This window comes from Oncorhynchus masou, chromosome 20 (genome assembly GCF_036934945.1).
Source record: "Oncorhynchus masou masou isolate Uvic2021 chromosome 20, UVic_Omas_1.1, whole genome shotgun sequence".
NCBI lineage: Eukaryota > Metazoa > Chordata > Actinopteri > Salmoniformes > Salmonidae > Oncorhynchus > Oncorhynchus masou.
The window spans coordinates 16,530,613-16,552,995 of record NC_088231.1 but is presented as its reverse complement, the minus strand read 5'-3'; the positions used below and the strand labels follow the sequence as shown (position 1 = coordinate 16,552,995).

The 22,383-nt window shown below is 49.8% G+C and overlaps 1 protein-coding gene across 2 annotated transcripts in view; it reads left to right on the top strand.

Annotated features, from left to right (window-relative positions):
- Positions 1–22,383, top strand: part of cntln (centlein, centrosomal protein) — a 155,972-nt gene that overhangs the window by 86,533 nt on the left and 47,056 nt on the right. For both annotated transcript variants that reach the window (XM_064926566.1, XM_064926565.1), the window contains exons 16-19: positions 5,461–6,026; positions 15,046–15,088; positions 15,981–16,056; positions 16,384–16,637. In XM_064926566.1, the coding sequence (XP_064782638.1) occupies positions 5,461–6,026; positions 15,046–15,088; positions 15,981–16,056; positions 16,384–16,637 (939 nt within the window). The remainder of the gene's footprint in view (positions 1–5,460; positions 6,027–15,045; positions 15,089–15,980; positions 16,057–16,383; positions 16,638–22,383) is intronic.

The following is a 22,383-nucleotide window of genomic DNA, read 5'->3' as shown; positions in this document are numbered from 1 at the left end:
AGGGGGGCTAGCAGACAGATGTCTGTAGCCTCTCTAGGAGGAGGGGGGCTAGCAGACAGATGTCTGTAGCCTCTCTAGGAGGAGGGGGGACTAGCAGTCAGATGTCTGTAGCCTCTCTAGGAGGAGGGGGGGGGGGGACTAGCAGTCAGATGTCTGTAGCTTCTCTAGGAGGAGGAGGGGGCTAGCAGTCAGATGTCTGTAGCCTCTCTAGGAGGAGGGGGGGACTAGCAGTCAGATGTCTGTAGCCTCTCTAGGAGGAGGGGGGGGACTAGCAGTCAGATGTCTGTAGCTTCTCTAGGAGGAGGGGGGCTAGCAGTCAGATGTCTGTAGCTTCTCTAGGAGGAGGGGGGACTAGCAGTCAGATGTCTGTAGCCTCTCTAGGAGGAGGGGGGCTAGCAGTCAGATGTCTGTAGCTTCTCTAGGAGGAGGGGGGGGGGCTAGCAGTCAGATGTCTGTAGCTTCTCTAGGAGGAGGGGGGAGCTAGCAGACAGATGCCTGTAGCCTCTCTGGGAGGGGGGGGCAGACAGATAGACAGATGTCTGTAGCCCCTCTAGGAGGAGGGGGGCTAGCAGACAGATGTCTGTAGCCTCTCTAGGAGGGGGGGGGGCTAGCAGACAGATGTCTGTAGCCTCTCTAGGAGGAGGGGGGACTAGCAGTCAGATGTCTGTAGCCTCTCTAGGAGGAGGGGGGGGGGACTCAGATGTCTGTAGCTTCTCTAGGAGGAGGAGGGGGGGGACTAGCAGTCAGATGTCTGTAGCCTCTCTAGGAGGAGGGGGCGACTAGCAGTCAGATGTCTGTAGCCTCTCTAGGAGGAGGGGGGGACTAGCAGTCAGATGTCTGTAGCTTCTCTAGGAGGAGGGGGGGGGACTAGCAGTCAGATGTCTGTAGCTTCTCTAGGAGGAGGGGGGACTAGCAGTCAGATGTCTGTAGCTTCTCTAGGAGGAGGGGGACTAGCAGTCAGATGTCTGTAGCTTCTCTAGGAGGAGGGGAGGGACTAGCAGTCAGATGTCTGTAGCTTCTCTAGGAGGAGGGGGGGACTAGCAGTCAGATGTCTGTAGCTTCTCTAGGAGGAGGGGGGGGACTAGCAGTCAGATGTCTGTAGCTTCTCTAGGAGGAGGGGGACTAGCAGTCAGATGTCTGTAGCTTCTCTAGGAGGAGGGGGACTAGCAGTCAGATGTCTGTAGCTTCTCTAGGAGGAGGGGGGGCTAGCAGACAGATGTCTGTAGCTTCTCTAGGATGGGGGGGGGACTAGCAGTCAGATGTCTGTAGCCTCTCTAGGAGGAGGGGGGGGGCTAGCAGACAGATGTCTGTAGCTTCTCTAGGAGGAGGGGGGGACTAGCAGTCAGATGTCTGTAGCTTCTCTAGGAGGAGGGGGGGCTAGCAGACAGATGTCTGTAGCTTCTCTAGGATGAGGGGGGGGACTAGCAGTCAGATGTCTGTAGCTTCTCTAGGAGGAGGAGGGGGGGCTAGCAGTCAGATGTCTGTAGCTTCTCTAGGAGGGGGGGGGACTAGCAGTCAGATGTCTGTAGCTTCTCTAGGAGGAGGGGGGACTAGCAGTCAGATGTCTGTAGCTTCTCTAGGAGGAGGAGGGACTAGCAGTCAGATGTCTGTAGCTTCTCTAGGAGGGGGGGGGGGGACTAGCAGTCAGATGTCTGTAGCTTCTCTAGGAGGAGGGGGACTAGCAGTCAGATGTCTGTAGCTTCTCTAGGAGGAGGGGGGACTAGCAGTCAGATGTCTGTAGCTTCTCTAGGAGGAGGGGGGCTAGCAGTCAGATGTCTGTAGCTTCTCTAGGAGGAGGGGAGGGACTAGCAGTCAGATGTCTGTAGCTTCTCTAGGAGGAGGGGAGGGACTAGCAGTCAGATGTCTGTAGCTTCTCTAGGAGGAGGGGGGGGGGCTAGCAGTCAGATGTCTGTAGCTTCTCTAGGAGGAGGGGGGGACTAGCAGTCAGATGTCTGTAGCTTCTCTAGGAGGAGGGGGGGCTAGCAGTCAGATGTCTGTAGCTTCTCTAGGAGGAGGGGGGACTAGCAGTCAGATGTCTGTAGCTTCTCTAGGAGGAGGGGGGGCTAGCAGTCAGATGTCTGTAGCCTCTCTAGGAGGAGGGGGAGCTAGCAGTCAGATGTCTGTAGCTTCTCTAGGAGGAGGGGGGGGGGGACTAGCAGTCAGATGTCTGTAGCTTCTCTAGGAGGAGGGGGGGGGCTAGCAGTCAGATGTCTGTAGCTTCTCTAGGAGGAGGGGGGGGACTAGCAGTCAGATGTCTGTAGCCTCTCTAGGAGGAGGGGGGGGGCTAGCAGTCAGATGTCTGTAGCTTCTCTAGGAGGAGGGGGGGGGGGGGCTAGCAGTCAGATGTCTGTAGCTTCTCTAGGAGGAGGGGGGACTAGCAGTCAGATGCCTGTAGCTTCTCTAGGAGGGGGGGGGCTAGCAGTCAGATGTCTGTAGCTTCTCTAGGAGGAGGGGGACTAGCAGTCAGATGTCTGTAGCCTCTCTAGGAGGAGGGGGGGGGCTAGCAGTCAGATGTCTGTAGCTTCTCTAGGAGGAGGGGGGCTAGCAGTCAGATGTCTGTAGCTTCTCTAGGAGGAGGGGGGGACTAGCAGTCAGATGTCTGTAGCCTCTCTAGGAGGAGGAGGGGGACTAGCAGACAGATGCCTGTAGCTTCTCTAGGAGGAGGGGGGGCTAGCAGACAGATAGACAGATGTCTGTAGCCTCTCTAGGAGGAGGGGGGGGGACAGACAGATGCTGTAGCCTCTCTAGGAGGAGGGGGGCTAGCAGACAGATGTCTGTAGCCTCTCTAGGAGGAGGGGGGGGGACTAGCAGTCAGATGTCTGTAGCTTCTCTAGGAGGAGGGGGGGGGCTAGCAGACAGATAGACAGATGTCTGTAGCCTCTCTAGGAGGAGGGGGGCTAGCAGACAGATGCCTGTAGCCTCTCTAGGAGGGGGGGGGAGGCTAGCAGACAGATGTCTGTAGCCTCTCTAGGAGGGGGGGACTAGCAGTCAGATGTCTGTAGCCTCTAGGAGGGGGGGGATGTCTGTAGCTAGCAGACAGATAGACAGATGTCTGTAGCCCCTCTAGGAGGGGGGGGGACTAGCAGACAGATGCCTGTAGCCTCTCTAGGAGGGGGGGGCTAGCAGACAGATAGACAGATGTCTGTAGCCCCTCTAGGAGGGGGGCTAGCAGACAGATGCCTGTAGCCTCTCTAGGAGGGGGGGGCTAGCAGACAGATGCCTGTAGCCTCTCTGGGAGGGGGGCTAGCAGACAGATAGACAGATGTCTGTAGCCCCTCTAGGAGGAGGGGGGGGACTAGCAGACAGATGTCTGTAGCCTCTCTAGAGGGGGGGGGGCTAGCAGACAGATGTCTGTAGCCTCTCTAGGAGGAGGGGGGGGGGGGGACTAGCAGTCAGATGTCTGTAGCCTCTCTAGGAGGAGGGGGGACTAGCAGTCAGATGTCTGTAGCTTCTCTAGGAGGAGGGGGGGGACTAGCAGTCAGATGTCTGTAGCTTCTCTAGGAGGAGGAGGGGGGGCTAGCAGTCAGATGTCTGTAGCTTCTCTAGGAGGAGGGGGGGGGGACTAGCAGTCAGATGTCTGTAGCCTCTCTAGGAGGAGGGGGGGGGACTAGCAGACAGATGTCTGTAGCTTCTCTAGGAGGAGGGGGGGGGACTAGCAGTCAGATGTCTGTAGCTTCTCTAGGAGGAGGGGGGGGGACTAGCAGTCAGATGTCTGTAGCTTCTCTAGGGGGAGGGGGGACTAGCAGTCAGATGTCTGTAGCTTCTCTAGGATGAGGGGGGGGCTAGCAGTCAGATGTCTGTAGCTTCTCTAGGAGGAGGGGGGGGACAGTCAGATGTCTGTAGCTTCTCTAGGATGAGGGGGGGGACTAGCAGTCAGATGTCTGTAGCCTCTCTAGGAGGAGGGGGGGACTAGCAGACAGATGCCTGTAGCTTCTCTAGGAGGAGGGGGGGCTAGCAGACAGATAGACAGATGTCTGTAGCCCCTCTAGGAGGAGGGGGGCTAGCAGACAGATGCCTGTAGCCTCTCTAGGAGGAGGGGGGGCTAGCAGACAGATGTCTGTAGCCTCTCTAGGAGGGGGGGGGGCTAGCAGTCAGATGTCTGTAGCTTCTCTAGGAGGAGGAGGGGGCTAGCAGACAGATAGACAGATGTCTGTAGCCTCTCTAGAGGAGGGGGCTAGCAGACAGATAGACAGATGTCTGTAGCCCCTCTAGGAGGGGGGGGGGCTAGCAGACAGATGTCTGTAGCCTCTCTAGGAGGGGGGGGGCTAGCAGACAGATGCCTGTAGCCTCTCTAGGAGGGGGGGGCTAGCAGACAGATAGACAGATGTCTGTAGCCCCTCTCTAGGAGGGGGGGGCTAGCAGACAGATGTCTGTAGCCTCTCTAGGAGGGGGGGGCTAGCAGACAGATGTCTGTAGCCTCTCTAGGAGGAGGGGGGACTAGCAGTCAGATGTCTGTAGCTTCTCTAGGAGGAGGGGGGGGCTAGCAGACAGATAGACAGATGTCTGTAGCCCCTCTAGGAGGGGGGGGCTAGCAGACAGATGCCTGTAGCCTCTCTAGGAGGGGGGCTAGCAGACAGATAGACAGATGTCTGTAGCCCCTCTAGGAGGGGGGCTAGCAGACAGATGCCTGTAGCCTCTCTAGGAGGGGGGGGGCTAGCAGACAGATAGACAGATGTCTGTAGCCCCTCTAGGAGGGGGGGACTAGCAGTCAGATGTCTGTAGCTTCTCTAGGAGGAGGGGGGGGCTAGCAGACAGATAGACAGATGTCTGTAGCCCCTCTAGGAGGGGGGGGCTAGCAGACAGATGCCTGTAGCCTCTCTGGGATGCCTGTAGCCTCTCTAGGGGGGGGGCTAGCAGTCAGATGTCTGTAGCCTCTCTAGGAGGAGGGGGGCTATCAGTCAGATGTCTGTAGCCTCTCTAGGAGGAGGGGGGGCTAAGCAGTCATGTCTGTAGCCTCTAGGAGGAGGGGGGGCTAGCAGTCAGATGTCTGTAGCCTCTCTAGGAGGGTGGGGCTCAGTCAGAATGGGAGTGTTTACATTTCAGTAATTTAGCAGATGCTCTTATCCAGAGTAATTTGGGTTCAGTGCCTTGCGCAAGGGCCCATCGACAGATTTTTCAGCTAGTCGGCTCGAGAATTCGACCCAGCGACCTTTTGGTTACTGGCCCGAAGCTCTTAACCACTAGGCTACCTGCCGCTATGTTAATGGCCCAATGGTTTGTTTCAACCCTCTACTACCCTGGCCTGCACAGTTACTGCAAACACAGGTCAGAGTAGAGAGAAACACTGACACTACGCTGTTTTCGCAGTTCAAAGTTGACAGGATTTTTCTTGTTCGTAGCTTATTTTAAGACATTTACAGTGAATAGAAGGTTCGTTAACTCTACATGGCAGAGTACATAGAGTGGTATGACTGGGAGGTTAGTTCTGGTCCTAATGAACACTCAATGATCACCATATAGATAGAACAGTTGGAGAGGAAGACGGTGTCCATGGAGCAGGAGACCGAGAGGCTGAGGGAGGACAACCAGCACCTCCAGGAGGCCAACACAGCTCTAACCCAGGACAAGGAGCACCTCCAGGGCTCCCTGGCCCGCCTCCGCACTCAGGGGGCTGCTCGCGACGAGGCGGCCCATGCCCAGGCACTCGCCCAGGGGGAGAGACACCGCACCGAGGCCCTGGCCCTGGAGACCCAGCTGGAGGGGGCCAGGAGGGAAGCCGGACGCACCCGGCAGCAGCTGCTCCGGCTCAGGCAGGAGCTGGGCATCCTGAGGGCGGCCCGGGACTTCAACAGGAGGCAGAGAGGACCCAAGGCTAACATGCTAACAGGACTGGCCGCAGCAGCTACAGCAGGGGGAGGAATAAGTGGAGGGGCATTAGCAAACAACAAGGTCAAATTCAAAACAGGCATGCGGCACAGAGGCCCGGCGCGGCTGCACCGCCACCGAGCGGTTGGCCCCAATCAAGCCATCGGAGGAGGAGGCCGCAGCCCTGCTAGGGACGACTGGGAGGACATAAGCGCGGACAGGTACGACACACACTTTCTCTCTCTCTCTCTCTCTCTCTCTCTCTTACCCCCCCCTCATTATTTTCTAGGGTGGGGGGCTTAGCGGCATCGAGGGACACCGTGCATATGCAAAGCGTAAGCAAATGCGTGATTGAATTTTCAGCGCCTGTCTAGTTGGTATTCAAGAGCCGATAGAGGGAGAGGGAGGAAGAAAAAACCGACTGTCAGATCCTTTGAAATATCCTGGGACGTCTTGCTCGGAGCTTATTGACTGAAATTTGCATGCAAAATTAGCCACCTCTGCACACAGAGTTGAACTGGTGCCAAGAAAGCCTGACACCTGATATGATAAGAGCCCGACACTTGATATGATAAGAGCACGACACTTGATATGATAAGGGCCTGACTCCTGATATGATAAGGGCCCGACACTTGATATGATAAGGGCCCAACTCTTGATATGATAAGGGCCTGACTCCTGATATGATAAGAGCCCGACACTTGATATGATAAGGGCCCGACACTTGATATGATAAGGGCCCGACACTTGATATGATAAGGGCCCGACACTTGATATGATAAGGGCCCGACACTTGATATGATAAGGGCCCGACACTTGATATGATAAGGGCCCGACACCTGATATGATAAGGGCCCGACACTTGATATGATAAGGGCCCGACACCTGATATGATAAGGGCCCGACACTTATGATAAGGGCCCGACACTTGATATGATAAGGGCCCGACACTTGATATGATAAGGGCCCGACACTTGATATGATAAGGGCCCGACACTTGATATGATAAGGGCCCAACTCTTGATATGATAAGGGCCCGACACTTGATAAGGGCCCGACACTTGATATGATAAGGGCCCGACACTTGATATGATAAGGGCCCGACACTTGATATGATAAGGGCCCAACACTTGATATGATAAGGGCCCAACTCTTGATATGATAAGGGCCCGACACTTGATATGATAAGGGCCCGACACTTGATATGATAAGGGCCCAACACTTGATATGATAAGGGCCCAACACTTGATATGATAAGGGCCCAACACTTGATATGATAAGGGCCCACACTTGATATGATAAGGGCCCAACTCTTGATATCTTCCTGTGATGCAGTCATGAGGCCTGAGAATTGACAGTTTGGCAGCTTGATTTAATTTTCCGGTCCTTTGCATATTCACCCCTCTCTTGACAGCAACCTAAGACATTCCCAGGCACAGGTCCCCCCCCACCCCAACCCCAGTCAGTTCCGTTATCTTGTGACATGTCGATTTAGGATGTGCGCAGACATTTTTTGCTCCCCACACGAACCCCCTCTTATTCCTCTCCTCGCCTTCATTTAGTTAGATACATTTTGAATGACCCTCCTCGGCTCGCTACCAGATGTCTACAAGCTGTTTAACACTCTCCAAATGAAGAACCATCTACAGTAATTATTTCATGTATGTTTTATGCTAAAAAGCCACTGAGCTAATGTTTATTGAGTGATGGTTGGGATGATTTGATTTCAAACACCGGCTACCCGCACCGCTGGCTTATGTTCATTTCTCACAGACTCTCTTCCCCCCCCTCTAGCAGTAGCCTAGCTTCACTTCACACACACACACACACACACACACACACACACACACACACACACACACACACACACACACACACACACACACACACACCTCGCCTCTCCCATGACTAATTCATCTCACTGAAACCTTGGTTACTCACATGGGGAAGTTGAAACCTAACAGTGGCTGTATAAACCTATGGCATGTTTCTCCCTTGTCCCTAATGTGTCTAATAAGCAGCCGTAAGATACAGTCTTAACCTAAAAGAGGGACTTAAATACAGATGTCTTAGTTAAGTTACCTGTCAGTTGAGGTGCAGTGCTGTTAAAGCCTTCTGTGTCGCTCATGTCTCAATATTATTATGCCTATAGGTGCTTGGATAAATGTGGCTTTTCATCCTGCAGAGAATTAGTTAAATACCAACAAAATGAAGATATCAGACTCGTTAAAGAAGTGTAACAAGCGCCTTTCTCCGTCTTGGTTTCTTACTGTTCTTCTCACTGCCTCTGGCTCGACTTGTGGTTAGAAAGTTTCAGGAAGAAGTACCTTAAGGCTGGCAGACATTTTGAATTTTGACCACATCAGCAGTTTGTTTGGAGAGCAGAGCAGGGCTGAGGCAGGGGCCTCTGGGAGAGTACTGTAGGGGCTAGCAGGAGGTATCTGGTATACAATATATAGTACACCAGCATACACACACAGCCTGTCTCCCGAAGCATAGGCAGCTATGACACGACCAGCACACTGTCCTGTCCACTCAGCACATCTGAGACTGATGGAATAGTAGAAGTGCCCTGCCACAGGGTATAAGATACAGTGATACAGCTCAGTAACTGATAAGGCAATCACCCCCACCCTGGCTGAGTGTGTGCTTCAGCCCAAAGGCAGTGAGCAGGCAGGTTTTCATTTTTATTTATTTATTTCACCTTTATTTAACTAGGTTGGCTAGTTGAGAACAAGTTCTCAATTACAACTGTGACCTGGCCAAGATAAAGCAAAGCAGTTCGACACATACAACAACACAGAGTTACACATGGAATAAACAAAAATACAGTCAATAATACAGTAGAAAAAGTGTGTGCAATGAGGTAAGATAAGGGAGGTAAGGCAATAAATGGGCCATGGTGGCAAAATAATTACAATATAACAATTAAACACTGGAGTGATAGATGTGCAAAAGATGAATGTGCAAGTAGAGATGCTGGGGTGCAAAAGAGCAAGATCAATAAATAAATACAGTATGGGGATGAGGTAGTTGGATGGGCTATTTACAGATGGGCTATGTACCAGGTGCAGTGATCTGTGAGTTTCTCTGACAACTGCTGCTTAAAGATAATGAGGGAGATATGAGTCTACCAGCTTCAGTGATTTTTGCAGTTCGTTCCAGTCATTGGCAGCAGAGAACTGGAAGGAAAGGTGGCCAAAGGAGGAATTGACTTTGGGGGTGACCAGTGAGATATACCTGCTGGACGCGTGCTACGGGTGGATGCTGCTATGGTGACCAGTGAGCTGAGATAAGGTGGGGCTTTACCTCGCAAAGACTTGTAGATGACCTGGAGCCAGTGGGTTTGGCGACGAGTATGAAGCAAGGGCCAGCCAACAAGAGCATACAGGTCACAGTGGTGGGAAGTATATGGGGCTTTGGTGACAAAACGGATGGCACTGTGATAGACTGCATCCAATTTGTTGAGTAGAGTGTTGGAAGCTATTTTGTAAATGACATCGCCGAAGTCGAGGATCAGTAGGATGGTCAGTTTTACGAGGGTATGTTTGGCAGCATGAGTGAAGGATGCTTTGTTGCGAAATAGAAAGGCGATTCCAGATTTAATTTTGGATTGGAGATGCATAATGTGAGTCTGGAAGGAGAGTTTACAGTCTAGCCAGACACCTAAGTACTTATAGTAGTCCACATATTCTAAGTCAGAACCGTCCAGAGTAGTGATGCTGGACGGGCGGGCAGGTGCGGGCAGCGATCGTTTGAAGAGCATGCATTTAGTTTTACTTGCATTTAAGAGCAGTTGGAGGCCACGGAAGCAGTGTTGTGTGGCATTGAAGCTCGTTTGCTCATTGAAGCTCATTCAAACATAACGTTTTGCATTGTTGCCAAAAAGTTACATTTTGGTTTCATCTGACCAGAGCACCTTCTTCCACATGTTTGGTGTGTCTCCCAGGTGGCTTGTGGCAAACTTTAAATGACACTTTTTATGGATATCTTTAAGAAATGGCTTTCTTCTTGCCACTCTTCCATAAAGGCCAGATTTGTGCAATATACGACTGATTGTTGTCCTATGGACAGAGTCTCCCACCTCAGCTGTAGATCTCTGCAGTTCATCCAGAGTGATCATGGGCCTCTTGGCTGCATCTCTGATCAGTCTTCTCCTTGTATGAGCTGAAAGTTTAGAGGGACGGCCAGGTCTTGGTAGATTTGCAGTGGTCTGATACTCCTTCCATTTCAATATTATCGCTTGCACAGTGCTCCTTGGGATGTTTAAAGCTTGGGAAATCTTTTTGTATCCAAATCCAGCTTTAAACTTCTTCACAACAGTATCACGGACCTGCCTGGTGTGTTCCTTGTTCTTCATGATGCTCTCTGCGCTTTTAACGGACCTCTGAGACTATCACAGTGCAGGTGCATTTATACGGAGACTTGATTACACACAGGTGGATTGTATTTATCATCATTAGTCATTTAGGTCAACATTGGATCATTCAGAGATCCTCACTGAACTTCTGGAGTTTGCTGCACTGAAAGTAAAGGGGCTGAATAATTTTGCACGCCCAATTTTTCAGTTTTTGATTTGTTAAAAAAGTTTGAAATATCCAATAAATGTTGTTCCACTTCATGATTGTGTCCCACTTGTTGTTGATTCTTCACAAAAAAATACAGTTTTACATCTTTATGTTTGAAGCCTGAAATGTGGCAAAAGTTCGCAAAGTTCAAGGGGGCTGAATACTTTCGCAAGGCACTGTATATACATTTACATTTACATTTAAGTCATTTAGGACGGAGCGACTTACAAATTGGTGAATTTTTCCAGTGGAACAGCCACTTTACAATAGTGCATCTAAGTCATTAAGGGGGGGGGGGGTGAGAAGGATTACTTATCCTATCCTAGGTATTCCTTGAAGAGGTGGGGTTTCAGGTGTCTCCGGAAGGTGGTGATTGACTCCGCTGTCCTGGCGTCGTGAGGGAGTTTGTTCCACCATTGGGGGGCCAGAGCAGCGAACAGTTTTGACTGGGCTGAGCGGGAACTGTACTTCCTCAATGGCAGGGAGGCGAGCAGGCCAGAGGAGGATGAACGCAGTGCCCTTGCTTGGGTGTATCAGAGCCTGGAGGTACTGCGGTGCCGTTCCCCTCACAGCTCCGTAGGCAAGCACCATGGTCTTGTAGCGGATGCGAGCTTCAACTGGAAGCCAGTGGAGAGAGCGGAGGAGCATGTTGGGAAGGTTGAACACCAGACGGGCTCTATGAGTTGTAGGGGTTTAATGGCACAGGCAGGGAGCCCAGCCAACAGCGAGTTGCAGTAATCCAGACGGGAGATGACAAGTGCCTGGATTAGGACCTGCGCCGCTTCCTGGGTGAGGCAGGGTCGTACTCTATGTTGTAGAGCATGAACCTACAGGAACGGGCCACCGCCATGATGTTGGTTGAGAACGACAGGGTGTATCCAGGATCACGCCAAGGTTCTTAGCGCTCTGGGAGATTTGTCAACCGTGATGGCGAGATCATGGAACGGGCAGTCCTTCCCCGGGAGGAAGAGCAGCTCCGTTTGCCGAGGTTCAGCTTGATATGTCTGCCAGACATGCAGAGATGCTTCTGGTCATCAGAAGGGGGAAAGGAGAAGATTAATTGTGTGTCATAGGAGAGACCATGTTTATGACAGAGCCAAGTGACTTGGTGTATAGCGAGAATAGGAGAGGGCCTAGAACAGAGCCCTGGGGGACACCAGTGGTGAGAGCGCGTGGCGAGGAGACAGATTCTCGCCACGCCACCTGGTAGGAGCGACCTGTCAGGTAGGACGCAATCCAAGCGTGGGCCGCGCCGGAGATGCCCAACTCTTGGAGAGGAGGATCTGATGGTTCACAGTGTCGAAGGCAGCCGATAGGTCTAGAAGGATGAGAGCAGAGGAGAGAGAGTTAGCTTTAGCAGTGCGGAGCGCCTCCGTGATGCAGAGAAGAGCTTCAGTTGAATGACTAGTCTTGAAACCTGACTGATTTGGATCAAGAAGGTCATTCTGAGAGAGATAGAGGGAGAGCTGGCCAGGCACCAAGAGTTTTGGAGAGAAAAGAAAGAAGGGATACTGGTCTGTAGTTGTTGACATCGGAGGGATCGAGCTGCAACTTCAGTCTTGAAGATGGAAGGGACTCCAGCGGTCTGAGTTGATGAGCGAGGTGAGGTAAGGGAGAAGGTCCCCGGAAATGGTCTGGTGGAGAGAGGAGGGGATAGGGTCGAGCGGGCAGGTTGTTCCGGCCGTCACAAGAAGCAGATTTCATCTGGAGAGAGAGGGAGAAAGAGGTCAGAGCACAGGGTAGGGCAGTGTGAGCAGAACCAGCGGTGTCGACTTAGCAAACGAGGATCGGATGTCGTACCTTCTTTTCAAAATGGTTGACAAGTCATCTGCAGAGAGGGAGGAGGGGGGGGAGGGGGAGGAGGATTCAGAAGGGAGGAGAAGGTGGCAAAGAGCTTCCTAGGGTTAGAGGCAGATGCTTGGAATTTAGAGTGGTAGAAGGTGGCTTTAGCAGCAGAGACAGAGGAGGAAAATGTAGAGAGGAGGGAGTGAAAGGATGCCAGGTCCGCAGGGAGGCGGGTTTTCCTCCATTTCCGCTCGGCTGCCCGGAGCTCTGTTCTGTGAGCTCGCAATGAGTCATCGAGCCACGGAGCGGGAGGGGAGGACCGAGCCGGCCTGGAGGATAGGGGACATAGAGAGTCAAAGGATGCAGAAAGGGAAGAGAGGAGGGTTGAGGAGGCAGAGTCAGGAGAAAGGTTGGAGAAGGTATGAGCAGAGGGAAGAGATGAAAGGATGGAAGAGGAAAGAGTAGCGGGGAGAGAGAGCGAAGGTTGGGACTACCATCCGAGTAGGGGCAGTGTGGGAAGTGTTGGATGAGAGCGAGAGGGAAAAGGATACAAGGTAGTGGTCGGAGACTTGGAGGGGAGTTGCAGTGAGGTTAGTGGAAGAACAGCATCTAGTAAAGATGAGGTCGGCGTATTGCCTGCCTTGTGAGTATGAAGGGTGAGGTCAAAAGAGGAGAGGAGTGGAAAGAAGGAGGCAGAGAGGAATGAGTCAAAGGTAGACGTGGGGAGGTTAAAGTCAGGACTGTGAGAGCCGTCCTCAGGAAAGGAGCTTATCAAGGCATCAAGCTCATTGATGAACTCTCCGAGGGAACCTGGAGGGCGATAAATGATAAGAATGTTAAGCTTGAAAGGGCTGGTAACTGTGACAGCATGGAATTCAAAGGAGGCGATAGATAGATGGGTAAGGGGAGAGAGAGAGAATGACCACTTGGGAGAGATGAGGATCCCGGTGCCACCACCCCGCTGACCAGAAGCTCTCGGGGTGTGCGAGAACACGTGGGTGGACGAAGAGAGAGCAGTAGGAGTAGCAGTGTTATCTGTGGTGATCCATGTTTCCGTCAGTGCCAGGAAGTCGAGGGACTGGAGGGAGGCATAGGCTGAGATGAACTCTGCCTTGTTGGCCGCAGATCGGCAGTTCCAGAGGCTACCGGAGACCAGGAACTCCACGTGGGTCGTGCTGGGACCACCAGATTAGGGTGGCTGGTTGGAGCGTTTGTATGGTCTGTGCAGAGAGGAGAGAACAGGGATAGATAGACACATAGTTAACAGGGTACAGAAGAGGCTACGCTAATGCAAAGGAGATTGGAATGACAAGTGGACTACACGTCTCGAATGTTCAGAAAGTTAAGCTTACGTAGCAAGAATCTTATTGACTAAAATGATTGAAATGAAACAGTACTGCTGGAGTAGGCTAGCTGGTAGTGGCTGCGATGTTGACACTACACTAATCAAGTCGTTCCGTCGAGTGTAATAGTTTCTACAGTGGTGCTATTCGGAGGCTAGCTGGCTAGCTAGCAAGGTTGAAGAGAGGGCCCCGAGAATTGAAAGTAAAGACAGGCTATCTAAAGTACCTGTCAATTACAACAGCATATCATGTAAATACAGTCTATCCAATACATCCAGCATACTGTTATAGTGAGGTCTTGACTTGTATCCACATGGTTGATTTGTATTGAAGTAGTTATTTATTCCCCTTCCTGTTGCATTGATTACATACAGTATTCAAACTATTACTTTGGTATGGTATTGTAGGCTAAATGCCTCTCTGGTGCAGGTGTGTGGTATGCTGGAATGTTCAGTGCTCAGCACAGTCTGTCAGTAGGTCAGTCTTGGGCCTTAGTGGCTGGGTCCAGTCCTTTCTCCCTCCAGCCCCAGACCCCAGCTCTAGCCTCCACCCCCAGCCTGCGCCCCCCAGCCCAGGGGCCTCGGGTCTGTCATGTGGGAAGGCTGATGGTGATGTGGAGGTCTTTACCTCTGCTGCTCTCATCCGCCCCACGTTAATAAAACCCACAGCGTAAATGTCACTGACTTCCACGTCAAAGGTCACTGTCGATAACGGGGGAGGTGGGTGGGTAGGGAGTGGAGGTGTGCGTGTCTCCGAAACCCTTACCGCACATCCGTCCATCAGATGGGCTCGTCTCGTCGGTGCTCAGCCATGCCACTCACACACGTCTGTCACACAGATCGCACTAATGAAGGCCACAGCAGTCTGCATACATGTTGATACACATCGTAGCACAACTGATGAGGTGGAATTCATTCAGGTCATTTCCAGGAATTCGGGAAATAAATCAGGAATGAAATTGCACATGGAATGAGATGGAGAAAACAATACTCTGCTTGATGGTAAATGGAACATTGGATATAGAAATTGTTATTGAACTTCCATACATGCAAATTTGAAATATTACTGTGCTAATACATATTCACATTCTCTCTCTTTTTCCCACCCCTCTCTCTCTCTCTCTCTCTCTCTGTCTCTCTCTCTCTCTCTCTCTCTCTCTCTCTCTCTCTCTCTCTCTCTCTCTTGTCTCTCTCTCTCTGTTGCTCTCTCTCTCTCTCTCTCTCTCTCTCTCTCTGTCTCTCTCTCTTGTCTCTCTCTCTTGTCTCTCTCTCGCTGTCTCTCTCTCTCCCTCTCTCTCTCTCTCTCTCTCTCTCTCTCTCTGTCTCTCTGTCTCTCGGTCTCTCTCTCTCTGTCTCTCGGTCTCTCTCTCTCTCTCTGTCTCTCTGTTTCTCTCTCTCTGTCTCTCTCTCTCTCTGTCTCTCTCTCTCTCTCTCTCTCTCTCTCTCTCTCTCTCTGTCTCTCTCTCTCTCTCTCTCTCTCTCTCTCTCTCTCTCTCTCTCTCTCTCTCTCTCTCTCTCTCTCTCTCTCTGTCTCTCTCGTGACAGTGGAGAGGAGTACTCTGACAGCCTGGACAGTCACCCAATCAAGGTGGGTCCATTTGGAGAAGTCTTATCTATTCTTCCATTCGCTATAACCTCCATTCAATCGACTAACAAGTCTTTACGCATAATGTGGAATTGAAGTAGTTCATTGAATTGTTGATTTCATTACTGGAGTGTTTATTTGTAATCGGTGAGTCAGTCAGGATGTTGCCTGGGTTTGGCCTAGCCATGTGTAGCCTATATTACACAGTGCAGTTGCTACTCTGTGTTCTACCTGGCTTTAGGCTCTGCCTCCTCTGTTCTTCCTTCCTCCTCCACCCAATGAAATCAATAGTCCAGGTTTTTCTGTACTTGTTTTTGTCCATTCTCAACTCCTTCACTGTAATACCTGGTAGCTATTCACCAAAGGGATGTTCTGTAGGCTCTTCTATCTGTCAAATCAGATCCCTCAGTCAGCCACTCCACATGCCCCTCCGCCCGCCCTGCCCATCAGCTCCGCCCAGCCTCATCACCATGACAGTGGAGCCACGCGCGCTGTGTCACAAATCAAAGGGCTTCCGGAAGGCTCCATGTGATCAAACCAGCTCGTGATTAAACCGTACCGGTGCTCCGGGGGGGAGGGCTTTGATGTGACTACAAACGCTCTCAGGCGGTGTCACACACTCACACACACCGTGGGGCAAGGGGGTGAGGGAACGCGGGGGTATTTCAACAGGCACCTGTCAAGAGAGTTGCGGCTGTATAGAGTTGCTTTCGAGTCGACGTGTGTTGTATTAAACACGTTGCGCCACTTTACGGCTCGGTGTGATTTGTCACATCGCGTTAAATGCCACATGCTGTGATTCCTGTGTGACACGACGCGGACGTCAACCTGTTGTGCTGCATTAAACGGCAGCGTTTAAAAGAGTTTCAAAACATTTTGGTTTGTCTTTTTCCAGTCACACAGGTACGCAGCCGCCTCAGAACAGCCAGCAGAAGAATTCTCCAGAACGCAGCCCGATGTTCCGAACCAAGGTAGCAACAACACGTTTTCATGTTTCACTCAGATTTTCACTCAGATTCACTCAGATTTTCAACTATTTAGGGGGGGGGACACACACACCAAAACACACACGCTATCAGAAGCAACACCTGATACAAAACAAGATTCTGTCCTCTACACTGTTGTATCGGTTATATATGGAATGGCTTAGTCAGTCTGATGATAGAATATCCCATACACACACACACACACGTTTGATAACTCTCAGCAGCAGAAATCTAAATGGGGATTGTAAGTGTGTTCACCGCTCTCCTGTACATGAACACTCTGAGGAACGTACTGTGTTCTCCTCTTGTTAGGATATAAACAGAGGGAGCCGAGGGAGGAAGGAGGGAAGAGACGGAGTGAGAGAAAGAGGAGGAAGGCCCAAAGGTGCGGCTGCTGTGCCCCCGCCGCATTGCGCGGGCGCGTTCTGGCGCTCCAGCGCCATCTCGCCGTTCTACAGACCGCCCGGTGTGATGCCCAGCGCTCCTCCCAGGAACTGCGAGACGCCAACGAGAAGATCACGTCGCAGCTCGCCCAGAGACTGAACGTCAGCAAGCAGTTATCACAGGTACCACAGACCAGAAGAGGGGAGGACAGGCACAGAGAAAGTGGAACAAACAGAAGAGAAGGAGGGGTAGGGAAAGATAAGCAGGGTCTGGTACAGTAACTGGGAACAAGGAAGTTGTTCTTTTTCTTTCCTCTTTTGTTTCTTCCTGTCTTTTCTTTTGTCTTTCGGTGTGTTTCTGGGGGCCCTATCCCTGGCTGCAGTGGGAGCAGCTCCTTTGCCCTTATCATGCTTAATAAGTGTGTGTCTGACAGGCCTGCCCTCGCCTGAGGAGGTCAGCACCACAGAGGAGCAGAGGAAGAGCCACAGAGCACTGAACACACTGCTGCAGTCTCCTGCAATGCTATACTATACCCTACTGACTCCGATACTATACCCTACTGACTACTATACTATACCCTACTGACTACTATACTATACCCTACTGACTACTATACTATACCCTACTGACTACTATACTATACCCTACTGACTACTATACCCTACTGACTCCGATACTATACCCTACTGACTACTATACTATACCCTACTGACTACTATACTATACCCTACTGACTACTATACCCTACTGACTACTATACTATACCCTACTGGCTACTATACCCTACTGACTACTATGCTATACTATACCCTACTGACTACTATACTATACCCTACTGACTACTATAGTATACCCTACCGACTACTATACTATACCGAACTGACAACTATACTATACCCAACTGACTACTATACCCTACTGGCTACTATACTCTACCCTACCGACTACAATACCATATTGACTACTATACTATACCCTACTAACTACTATACCCCACTGACTATTATATTATACGCTACTGACTTCTATACTATTCTATACCCTACTGACCACTATACTATACTATATCCTACTGACTACTATTCTATACTATACCCTACTGACTACTATACTATACCCTGCTGACTACTATACTATACCCTACTGACTGCTATATTATACTATAACCTCCTGACTACTATACTATACCCTACTGACTACTATAATATACCCTACGGACTGCTATACTATACCCCACTGACTACTATCCTATAATGTACTATACTATACCCTACTGACTGCTATATTAAACTATACGATACCCTGCGGACTGCTATACTATATTATACTCTATTGACTTCTATACTATAATGTACTATACTTACTACTATATTATTATACTATACCCTACTGACTACTATATTATTATACTATACCCTACTGTCTACTGTATTATACTTGAATGTACTGTACTGACTACTATATTATTATACTATACCCTACTGACTACTATGTTATAATATAATGTACTGACTACTGTACTATACCCTACTGATTACTATATTTTTATACTATACCCTACTGACTACTATATTAAACTATACTGTACTGACTACTATATTATTATACTATCCCCTACTGACTACTATACTATACCCTTCTGACTACTATATTATACTGTAATGTACTGAATACTATACTATATCCTACTGAATACTATATTATACTATACCATACTGACTACTATATTATACTATAATGTACTGACCACTATACTATGCCTTACTGACTACTATATTATGCAGTAATGTACTGACCACTATACTATACTCTACTGACTACTATATTATTATACTATACTGTACTGACTCAACCAGCTAGTCTCTGAAACAGTGTCCTAGTGATATTTCTCAAACTGAATTCTTTGTTTGCTACTGTCATGACGTTGCCCTCTTTGGGTACAGCAAGCCCCATCCCCCTCTCCCTGTCTCCTACATCCAGGCTGCTGTGGTCAGAGAGGTCGTAAATTCCTGGAGGAGATTATCTCCTCATAGCCACAGTATAGAGAGAGAGTAGAGTTTTCATAGAAGAGAACAAAGGAATTTCTTCCACCTCACAGAACTTGAGGTCCGAACAACATTTATGTTCTGGAGATGGTATAACAGATCGGTGAAGAATCCAGCTACGAACTGGTCTGTTTGGTACAATTTTGTGAAACTCGTGGGAGAAAATGTGTCCACATTACCATAACGCTGTTTATATAATAGCCTCAGATATGAGGTTTACATCTAATTGTTGTATAAGATGAATGAGTGTGGATGATACTGTTTGTGAAATTATGTAATGTGATTTTGGACTGTTTAATGAAGGAAACTCCAATTCCCTTTGGAGTTTAACTAAATCAGAGGACCGCCCATGAGCACAGTTATGTTCGGGCATCCTGGTACAGGCCCTTTTCTGCAATTCCGAATTAAACCCCAACTTTGAGAATTTTTTCAACAGACCATGTTGCTCTCAATTACGAGAGGACAAAGGTTGTAGACCAGCTTACCTCGATAACGAGAGGGCCAAGGTTTGAGACCAGACAGACAGAGAGGGCGGACAAACTCTCCAACAGAAACTAACTTTTCAACAGAGACCCCGACGACACACTGAGCGTAAATATATATATTGATTGCAATTTTTCCTGAATGAGTGAGCGTTCATGTGCAAAGGATTAGCATTTCAATTGTTATAATTATCAACTGTGTGTTGTGTTATCTCAGTTGACCCCCACTTCCCTTTTGTCCACCAAGCCACGATGCCGGTTTATCCCACTAGGGAAACTCCGTTATCATTTCCTGGTAACTATCTACTGTTTGTTTATGCTTTTCTGTGAATTACTTAGTTAGTAAATAAATGATTTTAAGACAATTGATGAATGGATGACTCATAGTGAAGACTGGGTTCGTGCAGATAACCAACAATTTACGACGTTTGGAATGAGACTAACATGAGATAAAGAAGAATTCATTAATCAGAAGACTATTGATCAGATATGAAAATATCTGTAAAGTTATATTAGGAAAATTATAACTTTGTAATCTGAATATTTTCCTTGGTGCCCCGACTTCCTAGTTAATTACAGTTACATGATTAATCAGTTTAATTGCGTAATAATAATTACAGAGAGTCATTTGATAAAGATGAATCTTCAGTTTAATGATGCCAAAGACACGACACTATGTACAGTACTTCTGTCTGAGACTGCCATCGTTGATGTTGTTTGTGGGGACATCAAAATGAAGGTTGTTGAATCATATCTCACCATTCAGAATGTCAAAGCCAATGACCAATTTTCAAAAAGGCGCTTTACCCACATGTGTTCTGGCTCTGGCCCAGCCCATTAGTTTCTGGGACCAATCAGACAGTTTAAAATTGATTTCCGTTCTAAAAATCGTTGGGGAGGTACTCAAATGCAGACTCATTGCGGAGAAGAAACTAACATCCGCGGCGTGGTGTAGAGTTTGTGTAGCCAGGCAAATTTTTCCATGACCTGACCTCCTCTTTCGCTCTCTCTCTCACGGCCTCATACACATTCACACACGTTCTCTCTCTCACACACACACCAGGCCGTATGGTAGTTAGTGGGACTGGCAGGAGGCCCCTGTTGGGTAGGAGCAGGCAGAGCCCCGACCAGCCCCAACCCACTGGAGGCCTGATTAGGGGTGTGTGTGATACACACAGGTCAAAGAGCGCAGGAGCCCCGCTGCTCTGGAAGTGGCCTCCGGGTTCCGGCCCCTACCTAGCTATCATAGAATAGAACAACCAGGGCCCCGAGGAGACCTAAGACACTGGCTCTGCGGCATTAATGACACACACATACAAATGCACACACACACACACTCTTACACACATGCACAAACACCTAGACACACACACTTTTCTCTGCTTGGGCTGACCAGAAAGAAACAGCAGTAGTTGTCTTTTACTCCTGCAGTATTAATGCCACTGCAGCAGAAGTTGTCCAAGACTCTGAGCTCTCAGCTAGAAAACAGGGATCATTCCCCCTATAAAGGGCACAAGGTCCTGTGCTGTTGGCTGGTATCCGGCTGGCCCCTGCCTGCCTGCTAGCTCTCTGACTCAGAGTCCAAAACTCTGGCTCTAATTGGCTTAGCCCGGCGCCTCGGGGGCTGTCATGTGAAAAGGTATGATGACAGTGTCAGAGACCGAGAAGTAGAGCTACCTCGTTTGTTTGGCTCCTTAGTGGTGTCCTGTAGTTTCCTGTTACTTCAAGTTGTGTGTTATTGAAATGTGAATCAGGCTGTATGTGTCTGTGAGGGAGAGAGCGAGATAGAGGGGGAGAGGTAGCGAGCGAGAGGGGGAGGTAGAGAGACAAAGCGAGAGAAGTGGCGTACCCTTTCAGCCTAAGTGGAACATGTGTCTCTACAGCACAGTGACACTTTCATCAGTCAATCACACCACGCCAGCCACCTCATCCCCACAGACCTCTCTGTCAGGAACCAGACGGCAATAGCTGTCAGAGACACACACACACAGAGAGAGACACACACACTCACAGACACACACACACACACACACGGCAGAGTGCTTTGTGAGGTATTTCCACCCTGTTCCTCTCCATAATTGCCGTCAGTCTGTAAAACGTGACCCTCTTAATGGTGCTCTCTGTTCCTTGACTTCTGTCTTTGTACTTTCTATTCAACAAGGTGGGAAGGAAAGGCATGAGAAAGAGAGAGTCTGTTAGGAAAATGAAGGATAATTAGGCTACGGGGGGGGGACGTTGTCCTCTCACACTCTTTTCTTCTTCCTCTCCTCTCCTCTCCTCTCGTTTGAGGAACGAGGGAAGCGACAGAAGCTTAGAGGAACCTCCTCTGGGTGACAGGTGAGATGTCCTACGGTAATTTCCAAAAATGTTCCTCCCGCTGTAAAGAAACGTCGGTCACGCATATTAACCGAACAGGGGATAATTTGGGTCTGGAATCGGGTACCTCGCACCCCTCCTAAACCTCCCCCTCTACCTCGTTCTACAATTGAACGTCTCTTCGACACGAACCCGACCCCGTAATCTCCAGGCGTGGATCGGCCCAGCTCCCATCCTGCCCGGAAGAGGCTGGGATTACCACAGGATTAGAGGGGTAAAACAGACTTGGCTGACAGGGAGAAGGGGGGTTTTCTGGGTGTAGGCGTTTTATGCCCAGGCACATGACAGAGCCTGGCACTTAAATCCTGGTGACGGACACTATAAAGGTACAACATAATAAAGATGGGTCCACTGCTGCCTTCAGTTGTCTTTCCAGGAATCTCTGGTTCATCTAAAGTCTAGAAGGTCGTGGCTGTTGGTCCTTGAGTTCTATGATGTTAGTATGAGTATCTCTCGTTTAGAACCCTGGATAAGTACTGTGTCGTCACTCTGCCGTGGCTTGATGTTTCTCTGGTGTTATTCTAGAAGGATGATACTGGTGTTGTCTCGTGTCCATTTTCAAGGTGTTGTACGTATGTCTGGGTCTAGGTCATGTTAGGCTAGCGTTCGCTTGTTGTGGTTGAGGAACTGAGCCAGGCCAAAATGAGGGATGTGAACTGTACCACTGTGTGTGTCTGTGACTATGTGGTTCCTTCGCTATTTTCGGAGCCACCGGCCTCATTATTTATCCTGCTAATGATTCGGTATCACTTGGAATGGCACCAGGGAGACCACTGCCCTAGAGAGGCGAGAGAGGGGGGAGAGGAACCGAAATGGAGAGAGCAGGAGGGGAGAGAGTGCAAGTGTGGTAGAGGGAGAGAGAGCGGAAAAGAGAGAGAGGAACAGAAATAGACAGAACGGGAGGGAGAGGAGAAAGCGCAAGAGAGGGAGAGTAGTGAGCGAGAGTGGGGGAGAGAGGAAGAACGAGAAAGAGAGGGGGTGGTGAGAGATAAAGAGAGAGAGAGAGAGAGACTTCAGCTGGGCAG